This window comes from Bombina bombina, chromosome 1 (genome assembly GCF_027579735.1).
Source record: "Bombina bombina isolate aBomBom1 chromosome 1, aBomBom1.pri, whole genome shotgun sequence".
NCBI classification, from domain to species: Eukaryota; Metazoa; Chordata; class Amphibia; order Anura; family Bombinatoridae; genus Bombina; species Bombina bombina.
In genome coordinates, this window is record NC_069499.1 from 1,058,733,146 (window position 1) to 1,058,758,487 (window position 25,342).

The 25,342-nt window shown below is 42.3% G+C and overlaps 1 protein-coding gene across 1 annotated transcript in view; it reads right to left on the reverse strand.

Annotated features, from left to right (window-relative positions):
- The window catches only part of CSE1L (chromosome segregation 1 like), a 475,025-nt gene that overhangs the window by 187,957 nt on the left and 261,726 nt on the right, over positions 1-25,342 (reverse strand). The window contains exons 18-20 of the mRNA XM_053689969.1: positions 13,518-13,615; positions 13,176-13,326; positions 7,006-7,214 (exon numbers count right to left, since the gene is read on the reverse strand). Of these exons, the coding sequence (XP_053545944.1) occupies positions 7,006-7,214; positions 13,176-13,326; positions 13,518-13,615 (458 nt within the window). The remainder of the gene's footprint in view (positions 1-7,005; positions 7,215-13,175; positions 13,327-13,517; positions 13,616-25,342) is intronic.

Genomic DNA, 25,342 nt, shown 5'->3' on the forward strand with positions numbered 1-25,342 from the left:
ACTTTGTATGATGAGGCAGTACTCCAATCACATCCCTCTTCTGGCACAGGACTCTGAGGGGAACTTGGCTTTAATATGCTCTGAAGCGTCTTTCACTTAAGAAATAAAGCATATCAACATGCTTCAACCACCTCCATCAGAGACAAAGTTAAAAACTGAGGTATTAGTGAGGTGGGAGGGGTTTTATATGCTTTTGAGAGTTTTGGGAAACTTTGCCTTCTATTGGTAGGAATGTATTACCCATTCATAACAGCTCTTGGACTCTAGCCACCTATATTAAAAACAAAATGTATGCTTACCCGACAAATTTTTTTCTTTCTGAATGATGGACCACAGGCCCTCCTTGTTTAAATTTTTGGGTGACCGCTCCAATGACACCTCTTTAGACCCTGCTTTGACTTTCCTACCTATTCTCTACCCTGCTATATGTAAAACTAAGAGATGGGAGGTGGGAGCTCTTGTATGGGTTCTTGAAATCCTATTAGAGGTGGGAAATGAACCTCATATGTCATGGAGGACTGTGGACCATCATTCTGAAAGAAAATAATTGAATCAGGTAAACACTTTTTTGTTTCTAAAGCTCTTAAAACATCAAAAATAAGACTTTCAGTTGAATATTTATTTATTTTTTAATTTATATAACCATTGCAATGATGAAGTGTTTGGGTTGTATTAGGGACAAGGGGTATCAAAAAAAAAAAAAAAAAAAAAAAAATATACACAACTATGAAACTTTAGGAAACAATAGCAGAAAAACAAAATTTATGCTTACCTGATAAATTCATTTCTCCTGTAGTGTGGTCAGTCCACGGGTCATCATTACTTCTGGGATATTATCTCCTCCCCTACAGGAAGTGCAAGAGGATTCACCCAGCAGAGCTGCTATATAGCTCCTCCCCTCTACGTCACCTCCAGTCATTCGACCAAAGGACCAACGAGAAAGGAGAAGCCCAAGGGTGTAGTGGTGACTGGAGTATAATCCAAAAATTTTTTAGCCTGCCATAAAAAAACAGGGCGGGCCGTGGACTGACCACACTACAGGAGAAATGAATTTATCAGGTAAGCATAAATTTTGTTTTCTCCTGTTAAGTGTGGTCAGTCCACGGGTCATCATTACTTCTGGGATACCAATACCAAAGCAAAAGTACACGGATGACGGGAGGGACAGGCAGGCTCTTTATACGGAGGGAACCACTGCCTGAAGAACCTTTCTCCCAAAAACAGCCTCCGAAGAAGCAAAAGTGTCAAATTTGTAAAATTTGGAAAAAGTATGAAGACCAAGTTGCAGCCTTGCAAATCTGTTCAACAGAAGCCTCATTCTTAAAGGCCCAAGAGGAAGCCACAGCTCTAGTAGAATGAGCTGTAATTCTTTCAGGAGGCTGCTGTCCAGCAGTCTCCTAGGCTAATCGTATTATGCTACGAAGCCAAAAAGAGAGAGAGGTATTTGAAGCTTTTTGACCTCTCCTCTGGCCAGAATAAACGACAAACAGGGAAGACGTTTGACGAAAATCCTTAGTTGCCTGTAGATAAAATTTCAGGGCACGGACTACATCTAGATTGTGTAGCAGACGTTCCTTCTTCGAGGAAGGATTAGGACACAAAGATGGAACAACAATCTCTTGATTGATATTCCTGTTAGTGACCACCTTAGGTAGGAACCCAGGTTTAGTACGCAGAACTACCTTGTCTGAATGAAAAATCAGATAAGGAGAATCACAATGTAAGGCAGATAACTCAGAGACTCTTCGAGCCGAGGAAATAGCCATTAAAAACAGAACTTTCCAAGATAACAGCTTGATATCAATGGAATGAAGGGGTTCAAATGGAACACCCTGTAAAACATTAAGAACTAAGTTCAAACTCCATGGCGGAGCAACAGTTTTAAACACAGGCTTGATCCTAGCTAAAGCCTGACAGAAAGCTTGAACGTCCGGAACTTCTGACAGACGTTTGTGTAAAAGAATGGACAGAGCTGAAATCTGTCCCTTTAAGGAACTAGCGGATAAACCCTTTTCTAAACCTTCTTGTAGAAAAGAAAATATCCTTGGAATCCTAACCTTACTCCATGAGTAACTCTTGGATTCGCACCAATATAAGTATTTACGCCATATTTTATGGTAAATCCTTCTGGTAACAGGCTTCCTAGCCTGTATTAAGGTATCAATAACTGGCTCAGAAAACCCACGTTTTGATAAAATCAAGCGTTCAATTTCCAAGCAGTCAGCTTCAGAGAAGTTAGATTTTGATGTTTGAATGGACCCTGGATCAGAAGGTCCTGTTTCAGAGGTAGAGACCAAGGCGGACAGGATGACATGTCCACTAGATCTGCATACCAAGTCCTGCGTGGCCATGCAGGCGCTATTAAAATCACTGATGCGCTCTCCTGTTTGATTCTGGCAATCAATCGAGGAAGCATCGGGAAGGGTGGAAACACATAAGCCATCTTGAAGGTCCAAGGTGCTGTCAGAGCATCTATCAGAACCGCTCCCGGATCGCTGGATCTGGACCCGTAGCGAGGAAGCTTGGCGTTCTGACGAGACGCCATGAGATCTATCTCTGGTTTGCCCCAACGTCGAAGTATTTGGGCAAAGACCTCCGGATGAAGTTCCCACTCCCCCGGATGAAAAGTCTGACGACTTAAGAAATCCGCCTCCCAGTTCTCCACTCCCGGGATGTGGATTGCAGACAGGTGGCAAGAGTGAGACTCTGCCCAGCGAATTATCTTTGACACTTCCATCATTGCTAGGGAACTTCTTGTCCCTCCCTGATGGTTGATATAAGCTACAGTCGTGATGTTGTCCGACTGAAACCTGATGAACCCCCGAGTTGTTAACTGGGGCCAAGCCAGAAGGGCATTGAGAACTGCTCTCAATTCCAGAATGTTTATTGGAAGGAGACTCTCCTCCTGATTCCATAGTCCCTGAGCCTTCAGAGAATTCCAGACAGCGCCCCAACCTAGTAGGCTGGCGTCTGTTGTTACAATTGTCCAGTCTGGCCTGCTGAATGGCATCCCCCTGGACAGATGTGGCCGATAAAGCCACCATAGAAGAGAATTTCTGGTCTCTTGATTCAGATTCAGAGTGGGGGACAAATCTGAGTAATCCCCATTCCACTGACTTAGCATGCACAATTGCAGCGGTCTGAGATGTAGGCGTGCAAAAGGTACTATGTCCATTGCCGCTACCATTAATCCGATCACCTCCATGCATTGAGCTACTGACGGGTGTTGAATGGAATAAAGGACACGGCATGCATTTTGAAGCTTTGTTAACCTGTCTTCTGTCAGGTAAATCTTCATTTCTACAGAATCTATTAGAGTCCCCAAGAAGGGAACTCTTGTGAGTGGAAAGAGAGAACTTTTCTTTTCGTTCACCTTCCATCCATGCAACCTTAGAAATGCCAGTACTAACTCTGTATGAGACTTGGCAGTTTGAAAGCTTGAAGCTTGTATCAGAATGTCGTCTAGGTACGGAGCTACCGAAATTCCTTGCGGTCTTAGTACCGCCAGAAGAGTACCCAGAACCTTTGTGAAGATTCTTGGAGCCGTAGCCAATCCGAATGGAAGAGCTACAAACTGGTAATGCCTGTCTAGAAAGGCAAACCTTAGATACCGGTAATGATTTCTGTGAATCGGTATGTGAAGGTAAGCATCCTTTAAATCCACTGTGGTCATGTACTGACCCTCTTGGATCATGGGCAAAATTGTTCGAATAGTTTCCATCTTGAACGATGGAACTCTTAGGAATTTGTTTAGGATCTTTAAATCCAAGATTGGCCTGAAAGTTCCCTCTTTCTTGGGAACTACAAACAGATTTGAGTAAAACCCTTGTCCTTGTTCCGACCGCGGAACTGGATGGATCACTCCCATTAATAAAAGATCTTGTACGCAGCGTAAAAACGCTTCTTTCTTTGTTTGGTTTGTTGACAACCTTGACAGATGAAATCTCCCTCTTGGGGGAGAGGATTTGAAGTCCAGAAGGTATCCCTGAGATATGATCTCTAACGCCCAGGGATCCTGAACATCTCTTGCCCAAGCCTGGGCGAAGAGAGAAAGTCTGCCCCCCACTAGATCCGGTCCCGGATCGGGGGCCCTCGATTCATGCTGTCTTAGGGGCAGCAGCAGGCTTCCTGGCCTGCTTGCCCTTGTTCCAGGACTGGTTAGGTTTCCAGCCTTGTCTGTAGCGAGCAACAGCTCCTTCCTGTTTTGGTGCAGAGGAAGTTGATGCTGCTCCTGCTTTGAAATTACGAAAGGAATGAAAATTAGACTAGCTAGCCTTAGCTTTGGCTTTGTCCTGAGGCAGGGCATGGCCTTTACCTCCTGTAATGTCAGCGATAATCTCTTTCAATCCGGGCCCGAATAAGGTCTGCCCTTTGAAAGGTATATTAAGCAATTTAGATTTAGAAGTAACATCAGCTGACCAGGATTTTAGCCACAGTGCTCTGCGTGCCTGAATGGCGAATCCGGAATTCTTAGCCGTAAGTTTAGTTAAATGTACTACGGCATCTGAAATAAATGAGTTAGCTAACTTAAGGGCTTTAAGTTTGTGTGTAATCTCATCTAGTGTAGATGATTCAAGTGTCTCTTCCAGAGACTCAAACCAAAATGCTGCTGCAGCCGTGACAGGCGCAATACATGCAAGAGGTTGCAATATAAAACCTTGTTGAACAAACATTTTCTTAAGGTAACCCTCTAACTTTTTATCCATTGGATCTGAAAAAGCACAGCTATCCTCCACCGGGATAGTGGTACGCTTAGCTAAAGTAGAAACTGCTCCCTCCACCTTAGGGACCGTTTGCCATAAGTCCCGTGTGGTGGCGTCTATTGGAAACATTTTTCTAAATATCGGAGGGGGTGAGAACGGCACACCGGGCCTATCCCACTCCTTAGTAACAATTTCAGTAAGTCTCTTAGGTATAGGAAAAACATCAGTACTCGCCGGTACCGCAAAATATCTATCCAACCTACACATTTTCTCTGGTATTGCAACTGTGTTACAATCATTCAGAGCCGCTAATACCTCCCCTAGTAATACACGGAGGTTTTCCAGCTTAAATTTAAAATTTGAAATATCTGAATCCAGTCTGTTTGGATCAGAACCGTCACCCACAGAATGAAGTTCTCCGTCCTCATGTTCTGCCACCTGTGACGCAGTGTCTGACATGGCCCTAATATTATCAGCGCACTCTGTTCTCACCCCAGAGTGATCACGCTTACCTCTCAGTTCTGGTAATTTAGCCAAAACTTCAGTCATAACAGTAGCCATATCCTGTAATATGATTTGTAATGGCCGCCCAGATGTACTCTGCGCTACAATATCACGCACCTCCCGAGCGGGAGATGCAGGTACTGACACGTGAGGCGAGTTAGTCGGCATAACTCTCCCCTCGTTAGGTGAAATATGTTCAGTTTGTACAGATTGACTTTTATTTAAAGTAACATCAATACAATAAGTACATAAATTTCTTTTGGGCTCCACTTTGGCATTAGCACATATAGCACATGTATCTTCCTCTGAATCAGACATGTTTAACACACTAGCAATTAACTAGCAACTTGGAAATGCTTTTCAAGTAATTTACAATAACATGAAAACGAACTGTGCCTATAAGAAGCACAGAAAAAATTATGACAGTTGAAATAAATAAATTATAGCATCAAATCTTTGTAAGAAATATACAATTTTAGCAAAGGATTGTTCCCATTAGCAAAGGATAACTAACCCTGACAGCAGAAAAAATACACAAATAAACGTTTTTTATCACAGTCAACTACAATCTTCACAGCTCTGCTGTGAATGATTACCTCCCTCAAAACAAGCTTTGAAGATCCCTGAGTTCTGTAGAGTTGAACCGGATCATGCAGGAAGAAAATGAACCTCTGACTGAGTTTTTTGATGCGTAGTAAAAGCGCCAAAAATGGCCCCTCCCCCTCACACATAACAGTGAGAGAGATCAGTAAACTGTTTAAATTTAAACAAAACTATTGCCAAGTGGAAAAAAATAGTGCCCAAAATATATTTTCACCCAGTACCTCAGAGGAATAAACGATTTTACATGCCAGCAAAAAACGTTTAACATCAATAAATTGTTATTTAAAAACCTATTGCAAGTCCCTGCAAATTAGGTTAAGTCTATGCATACAGTATAAATCCAGTGAAGTACCATTCCCCAGAATACTGAAGTGTAAAATATACATACATGACAGCCTGATACCAGATACATCTACTGCATTTAAGGCTGAGTTTACATTATAACGGTATGGCAGGATTTTCTCATCAATTCCATGTCAGAAAATAATAAACTGCCACATACCTCTTTGCAGATTAATCTGCCCGCTGTCCCCTGATCTGAAGTTTACCTCTCCTCAGATGGCCGAGAAACAGCAATATGATCTTAACTACTCCGGCTAAAATCATAGAAAAAACTCAGGTAGATTCTTCTTCAAATTCTACCAGAGAATGAATAACACACTCCGGTGCTATTATAAAATAACAAACTTTTGATTGAAGGTAATAAACTAATTAAAATCACCACAGTCCTCTCACACATCCTATCTATTCGTTGGGTGCAAGAGAATGACTGGAGGTGACGTAGAGGGGAGGAGCTATATAGCAGCTCTGCTGGGTGAATCCTCTTGCACTTCCTGTAGGGGAGGAGATAATATCCCAGAAGTAATGATGACCCGTGGACTGACCACACTTAACAGGAGAAATAATAAATTTGGTTAAGATATTGAAATTAGGTAGGAAAGTCATAAACGACAAAAACTTAGAAATTGTACCAATAAAATTGTACCAATCTATTTAAATTTCAGTTTGCATTCTTTTACTTTATAAAAAGACATTAAGAATCATTACAAAATGCAACATTATGCTACAAATGCTTGCACCAAGGTTAATCAAGATACATAAAACACAGCCTAGAAATGCTGGCATCAATAGGTATGGGGAAGAAACCAAACCAGTCCATTCCTTAACTAATATAGTAACAATTTGATTCACTTACAATTTTATCTGAAGCATTTGTAGCTATTGCCCTTGCACCTCTTTCCAAGTACGCTTGTAGAAGTCTCACCAAAGGTGGAATGTTACCAGTTCTTTCCCACAAAACTGGTTGAAGGAGATGGGGAAAGAGTGCCATGTAGGATGCTGGGATATCGTTTCTATGAATTTCCAAGAGCAAGGACATTACTTGAAACACATAGGGTATGAACTCTAAAGGGGGGGAAATTAAAAAAAAATTTTTTTAAAATAATGTACACAAAAATATAAATTATGCTTACCTGATAATTTCATTTCCATTGTGGGGAAGAGAGTCCACGGCTTCATTCATTACTTGTGGGAATTAAAGAACCTGGCCAGCAGGAGGAGAAGACACCCCAGCCAAAGGTTTAAATACCTCCCCCACTCCCCTCATCCCCCAGTCATTCTGCCGAGGGAACAGTAGAAAAAATAGGATATAAATGGTGCCAGAAGAAGAATTAAATATAGGTCTGCCCATTGAAGATACGGACAGGAGCCGTGGACTCTCCTCCCCACGATGGAAATGAAATCATCAGGTAAGCATAATTTATATTTTTTTTATCTAAAGGGGCTGAGAGTCCACGGCTTCATTCATTACTTGTGGGAAACAAGACCCAAGCTCTAGAGGACACAATGAAAAATGGGGGGCAAAAAGGTGGACCCTAATCTGAGGGCACCACAGCCTGCAAAACCTAAACGTCAAATTTGTAAAAAAAAACTTTGTAAAAGTATGCAAGGAGGACCAGGTAGCCGCATTACAAATCTGCTCCATAGAGGCCTCATTCTTGAAGGCCCAAGAAGAAGCCACAGCTCTAGTGGAATGAGCCATGATCCTTTGAGGAGGCTTATGTCCCGCTGTATCATAGGCTAAGTGAATCATGCTCCTCAACGAAAACGACAAAGAAGTTGAAGAGGCATTCTGACCCTTGCACTTTCCTGAATAAACCACAAACAGAGATGTAGACTGTCTAAAATCCTTAGTAGCCTGAAGGTAAAACTTCAGGTCACAAACTACATCCAAATTATGAAGTAACCTCTCCTTTGGAGAAGAAGGGTTAGGACACAAAGGAGGAACAACTATCTCCCGATTGATGTTACGATCAGACAACCTTGGGAAGAAATAAGCCGGTGCGAAGAACTGCCTTATAAGCGTGAAAAACTAAATAGGGAGGTTCCCATTGCAAGGCCGCCAGCTCAGAAACTCTGCGTGCCGATGTAATAGCCAACAGGAAGAGGACCTTCCAGGAAAGAGTCTTAATGTCAATAGAGTGCATAGGTTCAAACGGAACACTCTGCAACACCTTAAAGTGACATGAAACCCACATTTTTTCTTTCATGATTTAGAAAGAATGCAATTTTAAACATCTTTCTAATTTATTTCTATTATCGAATTTGTTTTATTCTCTTGATATTCTTTGCTGAAAAGCATATCTAGACATGCTCAGTAGCTGCTGATTGGTTGCTGCACATAGAAGCCTCATGTGATTGGCTCACCCATGTGCATTGCTTTTTCTTCTAATAAGGATATATAAAAATGAAGCAAAATAAATAATAGAAGTAAATTGTAATGTTTAAATTTGTATGTTCTATCTGAATCATGAAAGAAAGATTTTGGGTTTAGTGGCCCTTTAAGAACTAAGTTTAACCTCCAGGGAGGAGTGGACTGTGTGAAAAAAAGGCCGAATTCTAGACAGAGCCCGAACAAAAGACTGAACATCATGAAGCTCAGCGAGCCTCTTGTGCAACAGCCCCTTCTCCAGACTATCCTGGAGAAAGGATAGAATCCTGGATACCTTAACCTTGTGCCAAGGATATCTATGTGACTCACACCAGGACAAATAAGTCCTCCACACCTTATGATAGATGTGACGAGTGACCGGCTTCCTGGCCTGAACTAGAGAGTCAATCACTCTATCAGAAAACCCTCGTTTGGCCAAGACTAAGCGTTCAATCTCCACGTAGTTAGCCTCAGAGAATCTTGATGTTGAAAGGGACCCTGTACCAGCAGATCCCTGCAACAGGGTAACCTCCAATGTGGAGAGGATGACATCCCCACCAGATCCGCAAACCACGTCCTCCACACCCACGCCGGAGCAATCAGAATGACCGAAACTCGCTCCTGCTTGATGCGGGCCACTACACGAGGAAGAAGCGGTAACGGAGGAAAAATGTAAGCTAGGATGAATCCCCAAGGAACCGCTAAGGCATCTATCAGCTCTGCCTGGGGATCCCTTGACCTCGACCCATATCTGGGTAGCTTGCAATCAAGTCTGGATGCCATTAGATCTACCTCCGGCGTTCCCCATCTGAGACAAATCTCTGCAAACACCTCAGGGTGAAGAGACCATTCCCCCAGATGAAAGGACTGTCTGCTGAGAAAGTCCACTCCCCAGTTGTACACACCCGGAATGTGGACTCCGCCCAGTCCAAAATCCGACACCCCTCCATCATTGCTAGGGAGCTTCTCATGCCCTCCTGATGGTTGATGTAAGTCACCGAGGTAATGCTGTAGGTGTGGAATCTGATGAAGCTGAATGACCCCAAAGGAGGCCACGCCTTCAAAGCACTGCAAATTGCCCGAAGTTCCAGAATATTGATCGGGAGGAGAGACTCCTCCCAGGTCCATTTTCCTTGTGCCATCCTGGCGCACCTAACAGCTCCCCATCCTGCCAGACTCGCGTCCGTGGTCACAATCTCCCAGGAAGGATGTCACCAAGGACAGAGAGGGAATTCCAAGTCCTCCAGGGATATCTGCTGTGATAGATCTGAATGATCGCCGTTCCACTGTCTCAACATGCACAACTGAACAGGTCTGAGATTGAACCTGGCGAATAGAATGACATCTATGCTGGAAACCATGAGCCTGATCACCTCCATACAATGGGCCACCAAGGGACTTGAGGACGACTGAAGAGCCTGAAAGGAGGATGCAATCTTCCTGCGTCGCTGACCTGTGAGAAATATCTTCATGGATATAGAGTATTATTGTGCCCATGAACTCCACCCTGTTGCTGGGAACCAGGGAACTCTTTCCTGAGTTTATCTTTCAACCGTGAGATTGGAGCAGAAGAAGAAGAGCCCTCGAGTGATCCTCTCCAAGACTGAACGGTGGCGCCTGGACTAGGATGTCGTCCAGATAGGGCGCCACAGCAATGCATCTGGCCACTGCAAGTAGCGCCCCCAGAAACTTTGTGAAGACCCTCAGGGCCATCGCCAGACCAAAGTGAGGGGCCATAAACTGGAAATGTTGGTCCAGGAAGGCAAATCTCAGGAACCTGAATTGGTCCCTGTGGATTGGCACATGAAGGTAGGCATTCGTCAAGTCTTTTGTCGTCATGAACTGACCCTCTTGAACTAGGGGCAGAATAGATCTGATCTTTTCCATTTTGAACGATTAAACAGCCAGAAATTTGTTTAAACATTTTAGGTCCAGAATCAGGCGGAAAGTGCCCTCCTTTAGGATCAAAAAAAGGTTTAAATAGTACCCTAGACCCCTTTCTGCTGGGGGTACTGGTACAATTACTCTGAGAGAAGATAGATCCCTCACGCATTCTAGAAAGGCGTCTCTTTTCTGGTCTGGAAGACAGGTTTGACAAGAGAAATCTGCCCCTGGGCGGATGAGATCTGAACCCCATCCTGTATCCTTGAGTGATAACCTCCAGAACCCAAGGGTCCTGAACATCCTGCAACCAGGCGTCTGAGAAGAGAGATAATCTGCCTCCTACTTGGTCTGGAGACCGGTCGGGGGCTGCCCCTTCATGTCGATTTTGTCTCAGCGGGCTTCTTGTTCTGCTTGGACTTATTTCAAAACTGAGCTGGTTTCCAAGCGCCCTTGAACTGATACGCTTTCGCGGCAGGCTGCTGGTGTAAGGCCTTGTCCGCACCCTTAGCCTTCTTATCTTGCGGTAGGAAAGCACCCTTGCCTCCTGTAACCGTTGATATGATTAAATCCAATCATGGACCAAACAAAAACTTTCCTAGTAAAGGTAGGGACAACAGTCATGGGCACAGACCATGATTTTAGCCACAGAGCCCTGCGAGCTAAAACGGAAAAACCTTATATCTTTGCATTCAGGCGAATAATTTGCATATTGGTGTCGCATATGAAATTGGCAACCTTCAACGCCTTAATCTTATCCTGTATCTCGTCGATGGAGGTCTCCCCTTTCGACCATATCACACAGGGATTCACACCAATATGTTGCAGCTCCTGCAACTGCGGCTATAGCCGCTGCCGGTGTAAAAACAAACCCTGTGAGCTGACATCTTTAACATGTTTTCCAACTTTTTAAACAACGAACTATCGTCGAGCGGAATAGTCCGCTTTGCGAGCGTAGAGATGGCACTATCCACTTTAGGGACAGTCCCCCACATAGCTCGAGCTGAGAGTCCAGAACAGGGAACAGTTTCTTAAAGGAAGAAGTGGAAAAGGAAGAACCTAATCGCTCCCATTCATTCTTACTAATAGCCATCTTAACGGGAACCGGAAGGTCTGAGGGACTACCCAGTCCTCGTATACTTTATCAAGCTTACAAATCGAAGGTACCTCCAGAAGCTTCGGTTTCGGAACCTCCAGAGTAACAAGCACTTGCCTCAGCAAAAAGCTTAAATTCTCTATCCTAAATCTAAAGTCAGGCTCCTTCGCAGCCAGAGGCCTAGATGACACGGATTCCGACCCTGAAGGGGCCTCCTCAGAAGAGTCAGATTGGGCCTCATCAGCAGATAACGCTTCTGATATTTCCATAGGCATAGAGAACCCATGGGCCAGACCGCCAAAAAGTGCCCTACGCTTGCGCTTAGCAGAACGTGGTAAGGCATGGATCACCTTCAATACCGCCGTTTGCAGTTGATCAGCAAAATCTGATGGCCAACGAAGCTCTCCCATAGGAGTAATGGTTGGACCCTGGGGCGCTGCATGTGCAATGGGAGATGAATGCAGGGAACGCACCTCATGGGACGGAGAACCCTCAGAGGTGGACAGGTCAGTAGTACTACACATCCTCTTATTTTTAGATGTCGCAACTTTATCAAGGCATGTGGAACATAGTTGAGCAGGCTGATCTACCAGACCTTCCTCACAATAAACACAGGTATGAGACTTTGTTAAAGAGGGATTACCCTCTAATGTGTCAGAGTCCTCCATAACTTGTGCACTTATCGACTAGAAAATAGAAAGGGCACCTTTATAACTTCCAATGGCCGGGGCACTCACCACCTCCTATGACCCGGACTACAGAAAACGTCTTGTCTCCTGCGCCGCCAAGTCAAGCAGAGGAAGTTGCCTAAGCCACACCCAGTCACATGGAATGCCTCGTAGGACCGCCCCTGCACTAGGAGAAAAACTTGCCAAAACGGCCGTGCAAATACTCCCAGAAGAGAACCTGTAAGTTCCACCAATTGCCAAAGCCTCCTCTCGCACATAACGCAGCAATGACACAAACAATATTATGTATACCCCCCCCCCCCCAGGAATATTAACCCTTGATTCTATAAAGATAAAGGTGTCACACTGTGACCCTGTCTTCTCTGTTATGATATAATAAAATGAAAAGATCTTACCAGAATCTACACTGTGCAACAGGAACACGGCCCTTCAAGTGTGACAGGTTAGTAGCATCGCTCCTGACATGGACTTGAGTGCAGAAAGCAGGCAGCGAAACTGGTCAACGCTGATCACTTATGGAGTTGTTAATACGAGTCGGAATGGTTTTGCAGAAAGACGCTCCCTGCATCTCCGGACTCTTTAACCCATGCTCTCACTGAGAGGCTGACATGACTACTTAAAACTCCAGTCCCATTCCGAAGAGTACTACCCTCCATAAGAGACTACTCCGAATCTTCTGACACTTCTCTGCCATCCTCCTGTGACGAAAGGCAAAGAATGACTGGGGGATGAGGGGAGTGGGGGAGGTATTTAAGCCTTTGGCTGGGGTGTCTTTGCCTCATCCTGGTGGCTAGGTTCTTAATTCCCACAAGTAATGAATGTAGCCGTGGACTCTCCTCCCCTTTAGATGGAAATAATCACTAGCAAAACAAACAAGAAAAATATAGGACTCAAATATAATATAATGCAAGTAAATGGGAATAAAGTTAAAAAAAAAATACATAATTGTAAAACCATATGGGTTTGTCAGTTAATTTAATGAACAGTACCTTGAACATCATTTTGAAGTATCTCTGTAAACACAATGAACAGTGCCTCTTCAAAGCTTCCTACAGCTGCAGGATTCGCCTTACAGGTAATGCGTATTGACAAACAGATAGACTCAAACAAGTAGTGATTGAAATGAGGTTTGCTTGGGTTCTTAAAAAAAAAAAAAAAGATTAAAAACTTTAAAAGGTCTTGATACAAGCTAGATTCTAAACAGAGAAAATGGCCAATCCATTTAGCGGTTTAGCTAATAAAATAAATTCAGCTTGAATATATACAGTAAATAAACTGCAATAGAAATAGGTTTTGCCTTAGTTACAGGAAAGGAAACATTAAAATATTACCTTGCTCACTGAAAGCAGTTTTTGAGTCAGCTGGCTGATGACAGAAGGAATATATGGAATTATGGCTTCTTGGAGTAAAGAAAAACTTCTCATAATAGCTATATCAAAAAGAAAAAAAAATCATTACAAAATGCAACATGATATAGGAGATTTCATAACACACATAGCGTGTGACAGAGGTTGCTACATTGGAGAAACTGGCCTAAAGCTGCATCTCAGAATGAATCTACACAGACAATCTATCAAAAACCACAAAGAAAAATGAATATTGTACCCCTGTTGGTCATCACTTCACTCAGACTTGTCACTCCATCCTAACCCTCAGGATTAAAGTTCTTAAATGGAATTTTAAAGACTCTCATGAACGAAAGACTTTTGAGATGAAAATGATCACAAATTTCAACACCAGAAATGAAGGACTTAATGTAGACTCTGGCTTTCTCACACTACCAAAACTTTCTATAATCTCATCTTATTGTCTTATATTGGTTTCTTTTTCTCTACATTCTCATTTCACCTTTATTATATCCATTTATTTTTAATTCATTATTGTAGCTCTACTCGTTGCATGCCATGACCCCCTTTTTTCGTTTTGTTTTTCCTCTCATCTTGCTTATTTACTTTCTTTTTACTCTTTCTGGATATTCTCAGCTATATTCGCCTTCAGACACATCCTCTGCTATTTATGACACACCTCACACCCCCTCCCTCCCTTCCATTTGTTGAATGTAGTGTGTTTCTATATCAGATTGATCAGTATTGCTTCAGACCTGAGGAAGGGAGGGAAAACTCTTGAAAGCTCATCTTTGAAATATTATGTTAGCCCAATAAAAAAAGGTATCACTGCATACTGCAATACTCAAATAATATTATATGAGAATCTTATCTACTGGACTTATACAGCTAATCCAAATTATTTATATATATATATATATATATATATATATATATATATATATATATATATATATATATATATATATATATATATATAATTAACATTCGATAACCGCTTGAAAAGTTAAGTTCCTTTATTCCAAATCTTTAAAAATCGGCACGTATGTATGTATGTATGTATGTATGTATGTATGTATGTATATATATATATATATATATTAAAAAGCTGCAGGCTCATCCGTCAGTCTGACACGTTTCGGCTGTTAGCCTTAATCAGACTCAATTTGACTTATCACCTGTGGAGCTTAAGTATGCTCCCTCACAATCTTCTTAATGCTGGAGATTTAAGGTGGTAGCAGACTGTTATAAAAACCAGTACATCATTCACCTAATCTAAAATGTATATATATGCAACTATAGTCTCATCACAAATAGATATATTTCAGTGTTAATATATCTCTATATCTTCTATATCTCTTATATCTCTTATATCTTATATATTTATAACCATACAGTGAAGAGCAAATTTGCCTAAACATTTAATGCATATATTATGTCCCAAGAGTTCATGTAGATTTATATAGGAAACCATTGTCTCTAATACGTGTAACCCATTCTTAAAAGTTAATATTATTTAAGTATATAGTTGAATTCATTGTAATGCTTATTATTTAATTACAATAGGATCAATTTAATAGAGACAAGCTCATCCACGTCTTATCCTTTTATGTATTAAACTAGTGGATGTACACTATAATCTACATACTTAATGTATATACTTGTGACTATAATGTATGTACCAGTTTGAAAAGTGGAGTGGTGGTGTGGGGGGGCACACACATGCCCTGGGTGGAAAGAAAGAAGGAAAGAAAGAAGTGGATTCCCCATAGACTCAAATTGTACCTCTAAGGGGTTTTAAATGTATGCTCACTATTTATAGTTATTCCCAAAAATTTATAATGTCCCCCTCTATATTCAGGCCATTAGGTCTGCATGTTCTTAACGTGAAAATCCAATATGCTTCCTTCCTAAATAGATCTTGTTTACTATTGCCACCCCTGGGTTTTCTATTCACTAGATCAATAATCATCCAGCTAAATGTTCTTACATCACCCCGATGTTCAAATATGAAATGTTTAGAAACGCCTGTTGTAGGCCTGTTTTTATCAATATCATAAAGGTGTTCTTTGATCCTGACTCTAGTCTCACGGGAGGTGCACCCTATATACTGTTTCTCACAGACTGTACATGTAACCATATATATCGCATAATCCGATCTGCAGTTAGTACAGGAGCTACAATTATATACCTTATGAGTGTTAGTGGATTGGAAAACCTTAAGTATGATCACATGCTATACAGCTTTGGGTTCCACACCTGTAGTGTCCCTTACAAGGAAGCCAACTACTACCGTTACAAGGTTTTCTCAAAACACTAGGGGACACCATGTTACCTATATTAACATTTCTCTGATACAAATTGACAACCCTTCTTAATCACTCTCTTAAGATGATTGTCAGCTCTCAGGATTGGGAGATTCTTCCTAATATTACAAATACTATTATATTGGTTTGTATATGTAGTCACAAATGTGATGGCACTTTCCTGATTTTGTTGATTCTTATTATTCTTCCTTCCTTTCCTGTTTTTATGTAATAGTTTAGGTTTAAGCAGATCTTCCCTAGGTAAGCTATTTACATACTTATAGGCTCTCATAATACTCTCCTCAGGATATCCCCGTGTCCCCAGTTTGTTAATTAGGGCTCTACTCTCTAGTGCTCAGCAGTATTTGTTTGTTTATTTATTTGTTTGTTATTTTCTGTACGTTTTCTGTACATATATGTATTTGATCCACCACTGCATTTGTGTGATATATTAAACCATTTTTTCATCTATACATGGTGGCTTCAGTTGCCAATTTAGTTACCCACAGCCATACGTTTCTAGAGAGATTGTTTGTAGGACTACTACATCCTGAGAGGGGCGTCTTCTAGAGCTATCTCCTGGGCTGGTGTGCCTTTATCCTCCCCCCCTATAACAATTTATTTGTGGGATAAAGTATTTACCAACGGGCTGACAAGACAGACACAAAGGAGATTCGATTTGGTATACACTGAAGCAGTATACAGCAGTGAGACAAATCGAAAGATGGCTCACAGGGCTTGAAACAGCCTCCACGCCAATACCTTACCTCATACAGATTGAGGTCTAAACAAGTGAGTGTGAATTTGGCGTGATTGATGTTTTTTGGTATTGTGACATACTACACCCAGATCTGGTTTCTCTGTGCGCCCTTCCCCTCTTCTGTTCACCTTAGATTCTGCTGAGACCTTCCTTGGGCTGCCTCTGTATACCATTGGAAAAAGGCTGCAAGAGACTGATCTTTACCTCAACTACAGAAAAAGTGACTATATCTAATATATATAGGAGGACTGTGTATGTGTGGGCGCGAGAGAGCAGGCGCGAGACAGCCCCTCCTCTCCCTCACACAGTCCCCTTCTCACCCTCCTCTCCCTCACACAGTCCCCTTCTCACCCTCCTCTCCCTCACACAGTCCCCTTCTCACCCTCCTCTCCCTCACACAGTCCCCTTCTAGCCCTCCTCTCCCTCACACAGTCCCCTTCTCGTCCTCCTCTCCCTCACACAGTCCCCTTCTCGCCCTCCTCTCCCTCACACAGTCCCCTTCTCACCCTCCTCTCCCTCACACAGTCCCCTTCTCACCCTCCTCTCCCTCACACAGTCCCCTTCTCACCCTCCTCTCCCTCACACAGTCCCCTTCTCACCCTCCTCTCCCTCACACAGTCCCCTTCTCGGGCGCGAGCGAGAGCGCGAGCGAGAGAGTGAGCGAGTGTGAAAGTGTGTGAGAGAGAGAGAGAGTGTGGTTGTGTGAGAGAGTGAGTGATTGAGTGAGAGTGTGAGAGAGAGAGAGAGAGAGAGAGAGAGAGAGAGAGAGAGTGTGTGAGTGAGTGAGAGAGAAAAAGAGAGAGTGTGAGTGAGAATTATCTTTAATACACAAGTTGAAAAGTAATACAATACCCCAGGGGTATCTACTCCCAAAATCTGCCTTCAAACAATGTGAGCTATGTATACGTGTAAGTTGTGTCCTCTTGGTTTTAACAGGGCACTCCGTGAACATCTGAAGTCCTGCAGCAAAGCTAAATGTCCCGGTCCTGCGCCTGTCTTTCAGTATGGATTCAGGCACTCTTATTTAGTAGCAAAGCCGCAAGATTGATACACACGCTAGTATAGTAGCGTGAGGTGGGAGTGGCCTTACACATTTTACAGGCAAATCCGCTTTGTCAGAGCCTCTGACATTTAGCTTGGTGATTGAATCATCAGCTTATTATGCAGGGGGCTTCTTTTGATCATCCTACTTGGTCTGCGATCACTACAGATGCAAGGTATTCATGCTGGTGGGCCATCTGAGGGTCTCAGAGCATAAGGGGTTTGGCCTCCTAGGGAGGTGAGGCTATGTCTAGAACTCTGTGCAATTTTCAGAGTCCTTGAGAGTTGGACTCTAATGCTGCCCATATTCCCAGAGTGGACAACTGGAAAGCAGATTTTCTTAGTCAATCGTTGATACAGGGGAGTGGTCTCTTCATTTGGATGTGTTCAATCAGATAGTAGATCTGTGGGATTTCCCAGAGATACATTCTGATGGGCTCTCTGTTGCATTTTAAACTTCCAAGGTACTGTGCAAGGTCCAGGATACTCTAGCAGTGTTTGTGGATGTTATGGTAGTTCCTAGGTCTTTATGATTTGCTTGTGTTTTTCCTCCACTGCTGGTTCTTCCCAGCGTGATAGCCAAAATCAGACAAGAGGGGGCGTCATTGATTGCTCCTACTTGGTCTTGCAGGCGATGGTATGCAGATCTGGTACAGATGTCCAGTTATCCTCCTTGGCCTCTTCCTCTGCTTTCAGACCTTCTGTCTCAAGGTCTGTTTTTTCATGAGGATCTTAAACTCTAAGCTCGATGGCATGGGGGATTGAACGGATATATCTTAAAACAGAGAGGATTCTCCGATTCTGTTATTGAATAAGAAAAGCCATAAAAAGGAGCAGGGAAAAAAAAAAAGGATGTGCTCAAAAAAGAAATTAAGCCTAAAAAACATAAGGGTGGGGGTCTCATTGACTCTCAAAACCATGAAAGAAATTAATTTATCAGGCAAGCTTAAAATTATGTTTTCTTTCATACAGGAGGTGAGACCACGATCCATTACTCCTGGGAACGAATACCCAAACCATGGAGTCCACGAGTAATAACTTGAAGGCAATTTTCGATCTTTTTAAACAACTATTTTTTGTTGAATGTCCCTTTAAATCCCTACTTTACTACCCATTCGCCAGCTTTGCACAACTAACATGGTTATATTGACATACTTTTTAAGGACTTTATAGCTTTAACGGTTTATAGACAGCCCCATGATGACACACCTCTGTTTGCTTTTAACAACAGGGGAGGGCTAGTTCATGCAAGTCATATAGAAAACATTGTGCTGACGCACATGGGTTCTAACAACAAAGCACTAATTGGCTTAAATGCAAGTCAATAGATTATTAATTTAAAGTCATGTGATCAGGGGGCCGTCAGAAGATGCTTAGAAACAAGATAATCAAAGAGGTAAAAATTGTATTAATATAACCATGTTTTCTGTGCAAAACTTGGGAATGAGTAATAAAAGGGATTATCTATCTTTTTATAATATTTTTTTTAGTTAACTGTCCCTTTAAAAACATCTTACACTAAGCAATTAAAACCACATCCCCAATACAATTTTGTAATCAGACAGACAGCTGCCTGTAGAACCTTCCTAAAAAAAAGGCTGCCTCAGAAGAATTTTGAAAAAGTATGCATAGAAGACCAAGTAGCTGCCTTTCAAATCTGGTCAATGGAAGCCTCATTATTAAAAGCCTAGGAAGTGGCAACTGACCTAGTAGAGTCAGTAGTAGGGCTGCACAATTAATCGCGATTAAACTCTGCGGTTTTAAAACCGAGAGAGTGCGCAATTTTAAAAAAAAATAATAAAAAAAAATCTTCAGATCGTCATGAAAACTGAGGCGGAGAGGGAGGATGAGAGGCGGGCCAGTGTGCGGCTGTGGGCGGACCTGAGAATGCCTGCGAAACGGCCATTTTGGAAGAGATTGAAGAACGTGTGGGAGTCATCTGTGAGTGTTGTGGTGGTGGTCAAGCAGTGGTGTGGCGGTGGGACAGCTCAAAGTTGTGAGCAATAAAGTGAATATTGTAAAAAAAAAACTTTAAAGTGCCTTACTGGATTTTTTTATTTTTATTTTTAAACTTCTGTGACGCTTAACATTAAGTTTGATTACATATTACAATAATACAATATATTTTATTTATAAATTTTCATTAAGGATTGCTTGTAGGATGCATTGTGAAGTGTAAAATATAATATATTCAACATAATGTTATCAAAATATATATAAATAATATCTACTTCGTAGTGCTCGCTCTCTATCATCTATCTAGTAGATAGATTATAGAGGATGAATGATATATAGTTACTTACTAGATAAATATATTACATTTATCATCTATCATATAATTTAGTTGAGTCAAGTGTAGATTCCCAGAAGATAGATCATCAATCATCTGTAGTAGTACACAGCGGTGCAGTGCACAAGTAGTTTATTTTTATATTTTTCCTCTAATTATAAGTGTTAATTTGTATGCTTCAAGAGTGTATTAGGCATTGAGAAACCTGTACAGTAAGATTCTGTAGTGTTAAATAAACATTTAATTGAAAAATTAAGGCGTTATAGTAATTTTTAATAAAATCGCAATCGCCTTTTTAAAAAAAAAAAAAAAAAAAAAACAGAATTTATGTTTACCTGATAAATTACTTTCTCCAACGGTGTGTCCGGTCCACGGCGTCATCCTTACTTGTGGGATATTCTCCTCCCCAACAGGAAATGGCAAAGAGCCCAGCAAAGCTGGTCACATGATCCCTCCTAGGCTCCGCCTACCCCAGTCATTCGACCGACGTTAAGGAGGAATATTTGCATAGGAGAAACCATATGGTACCGTGGTGACTGTAGTTAAAGAAAATAAATTATCAGACCTGATTAAAAAAACCAGGGCGGGCCGTGGACCGGACACACCGTTGGAGAAAGTAATTTATCAGGTAAACATAAATTCTGTTTTCTCCAACATAGGTGTGTCCGGTCCACGGCGTCATCCTTACTTGTGGGAACCAATACCAAAGCTTTAGGACACGGATGAAGGGAGGGAGCAAATCAGGTCACCTAAATGGAAGGCACCACGGCTTGCAAAACCTTTCTCCCAAAAATAGCCTCAGAAGAAGCAAAAGTATCAAACTTGTAAAATTTGGTAAAAGTGTGCAGTGAAGACCAAGTCGCTGCCCTACATATCTGATCAACAGAAGCCTCGTTCTTGAAGGCCCATGTGGAAGCCACAGCCCTAGTGGAATGAGCTGTGATTCTTTCGGGAGGCTGCCGTCCGGCAGTCTCGTAAGCCAATCTGATGATGCTTTTAATCCAAAAAGAGAGAGAGGTAGAAGTTGCTTTTTGACCTCTCCTTTTACCAGAATAAACAACAAACAAGGAAGATGTTTGTCTAAAATCCTTTGTAGCATCTAAATAGAATTTTAGAGCGCGAACAACATCCAAATTGTGCAACAAACGTTCCTTCTTTGAAACTGGTTTCGGACACAGAGAAGGTACGATAATCTCCTGGTTAATGTTTTTGTTAGAAACAACTTTTGGAAGAAAACCAGGTTTAGTACGTAAAACCACCTTATCTGCATGGAACACCAGATAAGGAGGAGAACACTGCAGAGCAGATAATTCTGAAACTCTTCTAGCAGAAGAGATTGCAACTAAAAACAAAACTTTCCAAGATAATAACTTAATATCAACGGAATGTAAGGGTTCAAACGGAACCCCCTGAAGAACTGAAAGAACTAAATTGAGACTCCAAGGAGGAGTCAAAGGTTTGTAAACAGGCTTAATTCTAACCAGAGCCTGAACAAAGGCTTGAACATCTGGCACAGCTGCCAGCTTTTTTTGAAGTAACACAGACAAGGCAGAAATCTGTCCCTTCAGGGAACTTGCAGATAATCCTTTTTCCAATCCTTCTTGAAGGAAGGATAGAATCTTAGGAATCTTAACCTTGTCCCAAGGGAATCCTTTAGATTCACACCAACAGATATATTTTTTCCAAATTTTGTGGTAAATCTTTCTAGTTACAGGCTTTCTGGCCTGAACAAGAGTATCGATAACAGAATCTGAGAACCCTCGCTTCGATAAGATCAAGCGTTCAATCTCCAAGCAGTCAGCTGGAGTGAAACCAGGTTCGGATGTTCGAACGGACCCTGAACAAGAAGGTCTCGTCTCAAAGGTAGCTTCCAAGGTGGAGCCGATGACATATTCACCAGATCTGCATACCAAGTCCTGCGTGGCCACGCAGGAGCTATCAAGATCACCGACGCCCTCTCCTGATTGATCCTGGCTACCAGCCTGGGGATGAGAGGGAACGGCGGGAACACATAAGCTAGTTTGAAGGTCCAAGGTGCTACTAGTGCATCCACTAGAGCCGCCTTGGGATCCCTGGATCTGGACCCGTAGCAAGGAACTTTGAAGTTCTGACGAGAGGCCATCAGATCCATGTCTGGAATGCCCCACAGCTGAGTGACTTGGGCAAAGATTTCCGGATGGAGTTCCCACTCCCCCGGATGCAATGTCTGACGACTCAGAAAATCCGCTTCCCAATTTTCCACTCCTGGGATGTGGATAGCGGACAGGTGGCAGGAGTGAGACTCCGCCCATAGAATGATTTTGGTCACTTCTTCCATCGCTAGGGAACTCCTTGTTCCCCCCTGATGGTTGATGTACGCAACAGTTGTCATGTTGTCTGATTGAAACCGTATGAACTTGGCCCTCGCTAGCTGAGGCCAAGCCTTGAGAGCATTGGATATCGCTCTCAGTTCCAGAATATTTATCGGTAGAAGAGATTCTTCCCGAGACCAAAGACCCTGAGCTTTCAGGGATCCCCAGACCGCGCCCCAGCCCATCAGACTGGCGTCGGTCGTGACAATGACCCACTCTGGTCTGCGGAATGTCATCCCTCGTGACAGGTTGTCCAGGGACAGCCACCAACGGAGTGAGTCTCTGGTCCTCTGATTTACTTGTATCTTCGGAGACAAGTCTGTATAATCCCCATTCCACTGACTGAGCATGCACAGTTGTAATGGTCTTAGATGAATGCGTTAAACACTAAAAAACTCTAAGCCATCTCCGTGGAGATGTTGCCTGTACAACGGCAAAGAGAATGACTGGGGTAGGCGGAGCCTAGGAGGGATCATGTGACCAGCTTTGCTGGGCTCTTTGCCATTTCCTGTTGGGGAGGAGAATATCCCACAAGTAAGGATGACGCCGTGGACCGGACACACCTATGTTGGAGAAAAAGCAGTGATTCCCCCCCATATTCGCCCAGCCCTAGTCAGTAGTAATCCGTTGCGGTGGAGGCTGGCCTGCCTCCAAGTAAGCCTTATTATTATTATACTTTATTTATGAAGCACCATATTCTTCAATGCTGTCCATGGGGTACAATTCATTTAAATAAAATGGATATAAAGCTTGTAAGAGACAAGACCAAATGTGACAAACACATACAGGAGGAATTGAGGGCCCTATTCCCATGTAAACATACAATCTAGAAGGGTAGGCGGTTGAGAAACAGGAGGTGAGGATTTCAAGTGTGAGAAAGATGTTAATACAGAGTTAGATGAGGGAAATATTAGGTAAGTGACATTAATTTATTACGGAGTTGGGAGGTAGGTTTCTCTGAACAAAAACAAAAAAGTATTCAGGGAGCAGTTAAAAGAAGAAAGATTAGAAGAAGAAAGCCTGACAGCACAAGGGAGAGTGTTCAAGAGGGTAGGTGCTGCACGACATAAGTCCTGCAGTCTAGCATGGGAAGGTGTGATAGTTGGAAGATGCAAGGAGCAGGTCATTGTTGGATCTTAGTGGGCAGGTTGAAGTATACTTGTTGAGTAGAGAGGATAGGTAGTGGGGAGCGGTGTTGGTGAGAACTTTGTATGGAAGGGTGAGAATTTTGAATTTAATTCTGCTTTGAATGGGGAGCCAATTAAGGGACTCGCAGAGAAGTGCAGCAGTTACAAAGCGACAAGAAAGGTGGATTAGCCTGGCAGAGGCATTTAGGATGGATTAAAAGGGGGGGAGAAGCGGGAAAGAGGAAGGCCAGTAAGTAGGCTATTGCAGTAGTCAAGTTGGGCAATTACAAGGGAGTGGATTATTTGCTTTGTGTTCGCTCAGAAAAGCACAAATCTTGGAAATATTGCATAGGTGGTTGTGGCAGGATGAAGAAAGCAATTGGATGTGGTGGATGAAGGATAGATTTGAGTCAAGTGCAACTCCAAGGCAGCAGACTTGGGGAGATGGTGATGCCGTCAACAGGGATAGAAAAGTCAGAAGTCGGCGTAGAGCTAGAGGAGGGAGGAGGATTAGAAGGAGCTCAGTCTTGGACATGTTAATCTTTAAGTGGTGAGAGGTCATCCAGGAAGAAATGCCAGATTAGCAGTCACTGACATGAGAGGGAGAGAGAGCAGGGGTGGAGAGGTAGATCTGGGTGTCATCAGTATAGCAGTGATATTTGAAGCCATAACTGTTGATAAGTTTACCCAGTGAAGTATAAACTGAGAAGAGTAGAGGACCCAGAAAAGATCCTTGACGTTCTCCAACAGAGGCATTGGAGAGGAGTCTACGGTAAAAGACACAGAAAAAGACCTGTGAGAAAGATAAGAGTAAATCCAAGAAAGAGCAGTATCACAAAAGGCCAAAACAACACTATGGGTCTGTAGAAGGTCAACTGTGTCAAAGGCAGCGGAGAGGTCAAGTAATAGAGTAGTGGCAATTACTTTTAGCTATGCTAATTAAAAGTTTCAAACAAGAAGCCAAAGAAACAGCAAAATCCTTTTGTCTTTTTACTAGAACAAGAAAAGTGAATGAACAAACTAGAACTTTGTTAGGGCATTGGAATATTGATGCTACTAAGACCTTTTAGACAATGTCCAAAGTATGCAAACATCTCTCTGGAGCATTCTTGAAATTGGGACACAAAGAAGGGATCTCTCTACTAACGTTGTCTGAAGAAACAATTTTAGGCAAAAAGTCAAAAAGTAGTATGAAAAACTACTGCCTAATCCTGATGAAAAATAAATGGAGGATCACAAAAAAAGATCAGACAATTCTGAAACACTTCTAGCAAGAGATATAGCAAAGAGAAACACCTTCAAAAGAAAGCATTTTAATATCCACCTTATGCATAGGTTCAAAAGGAGGAGACTGTAAAACACTTAACAGCAAGTTAAGTTTTCATGGAGGAGAAATTAATTTGATTACATGTCTAACATGAACCAAAGCCTGAACAAAATCATGAATATCAGGAAGATTAGCAATCTTTCAATGAAACAAGACTGAGAGGGCAGAAATCTGCCCATTCAGAGAAATGGCAGAAAGGCCCTTATCAAGACCATCCTGCAAGAACTGCAGAATCCTAGGAATTCTGAAAGAATGCCAGGAAAGGTCATGATCTACACAGCAAAAAATAAAGGCCTTCCAGACCTTATGATAAAGCTTCCTAATTTCAGGCTTACAAGTCTGGCTTAAAGGAACAGTCTACACCAGAATATGTATTGATTTAAACGATAGATAATCCCCTTTATTACCCATCCCCTAGTTTTGCATAACCAACACAGTTCTATGAATACACTTTACCTCTGTGATTATCTTGTATTTAAGGCCCTGCCTTTTTATTTCAGTTCTTTTGACAGACATGCATTTTAGCGAATCAGTGCTGGCTCCTAGGAACTCCACGTGTGTGAGCAGTGTTATCTATATGAAACACATGAACTAACACCTTCTAGTGG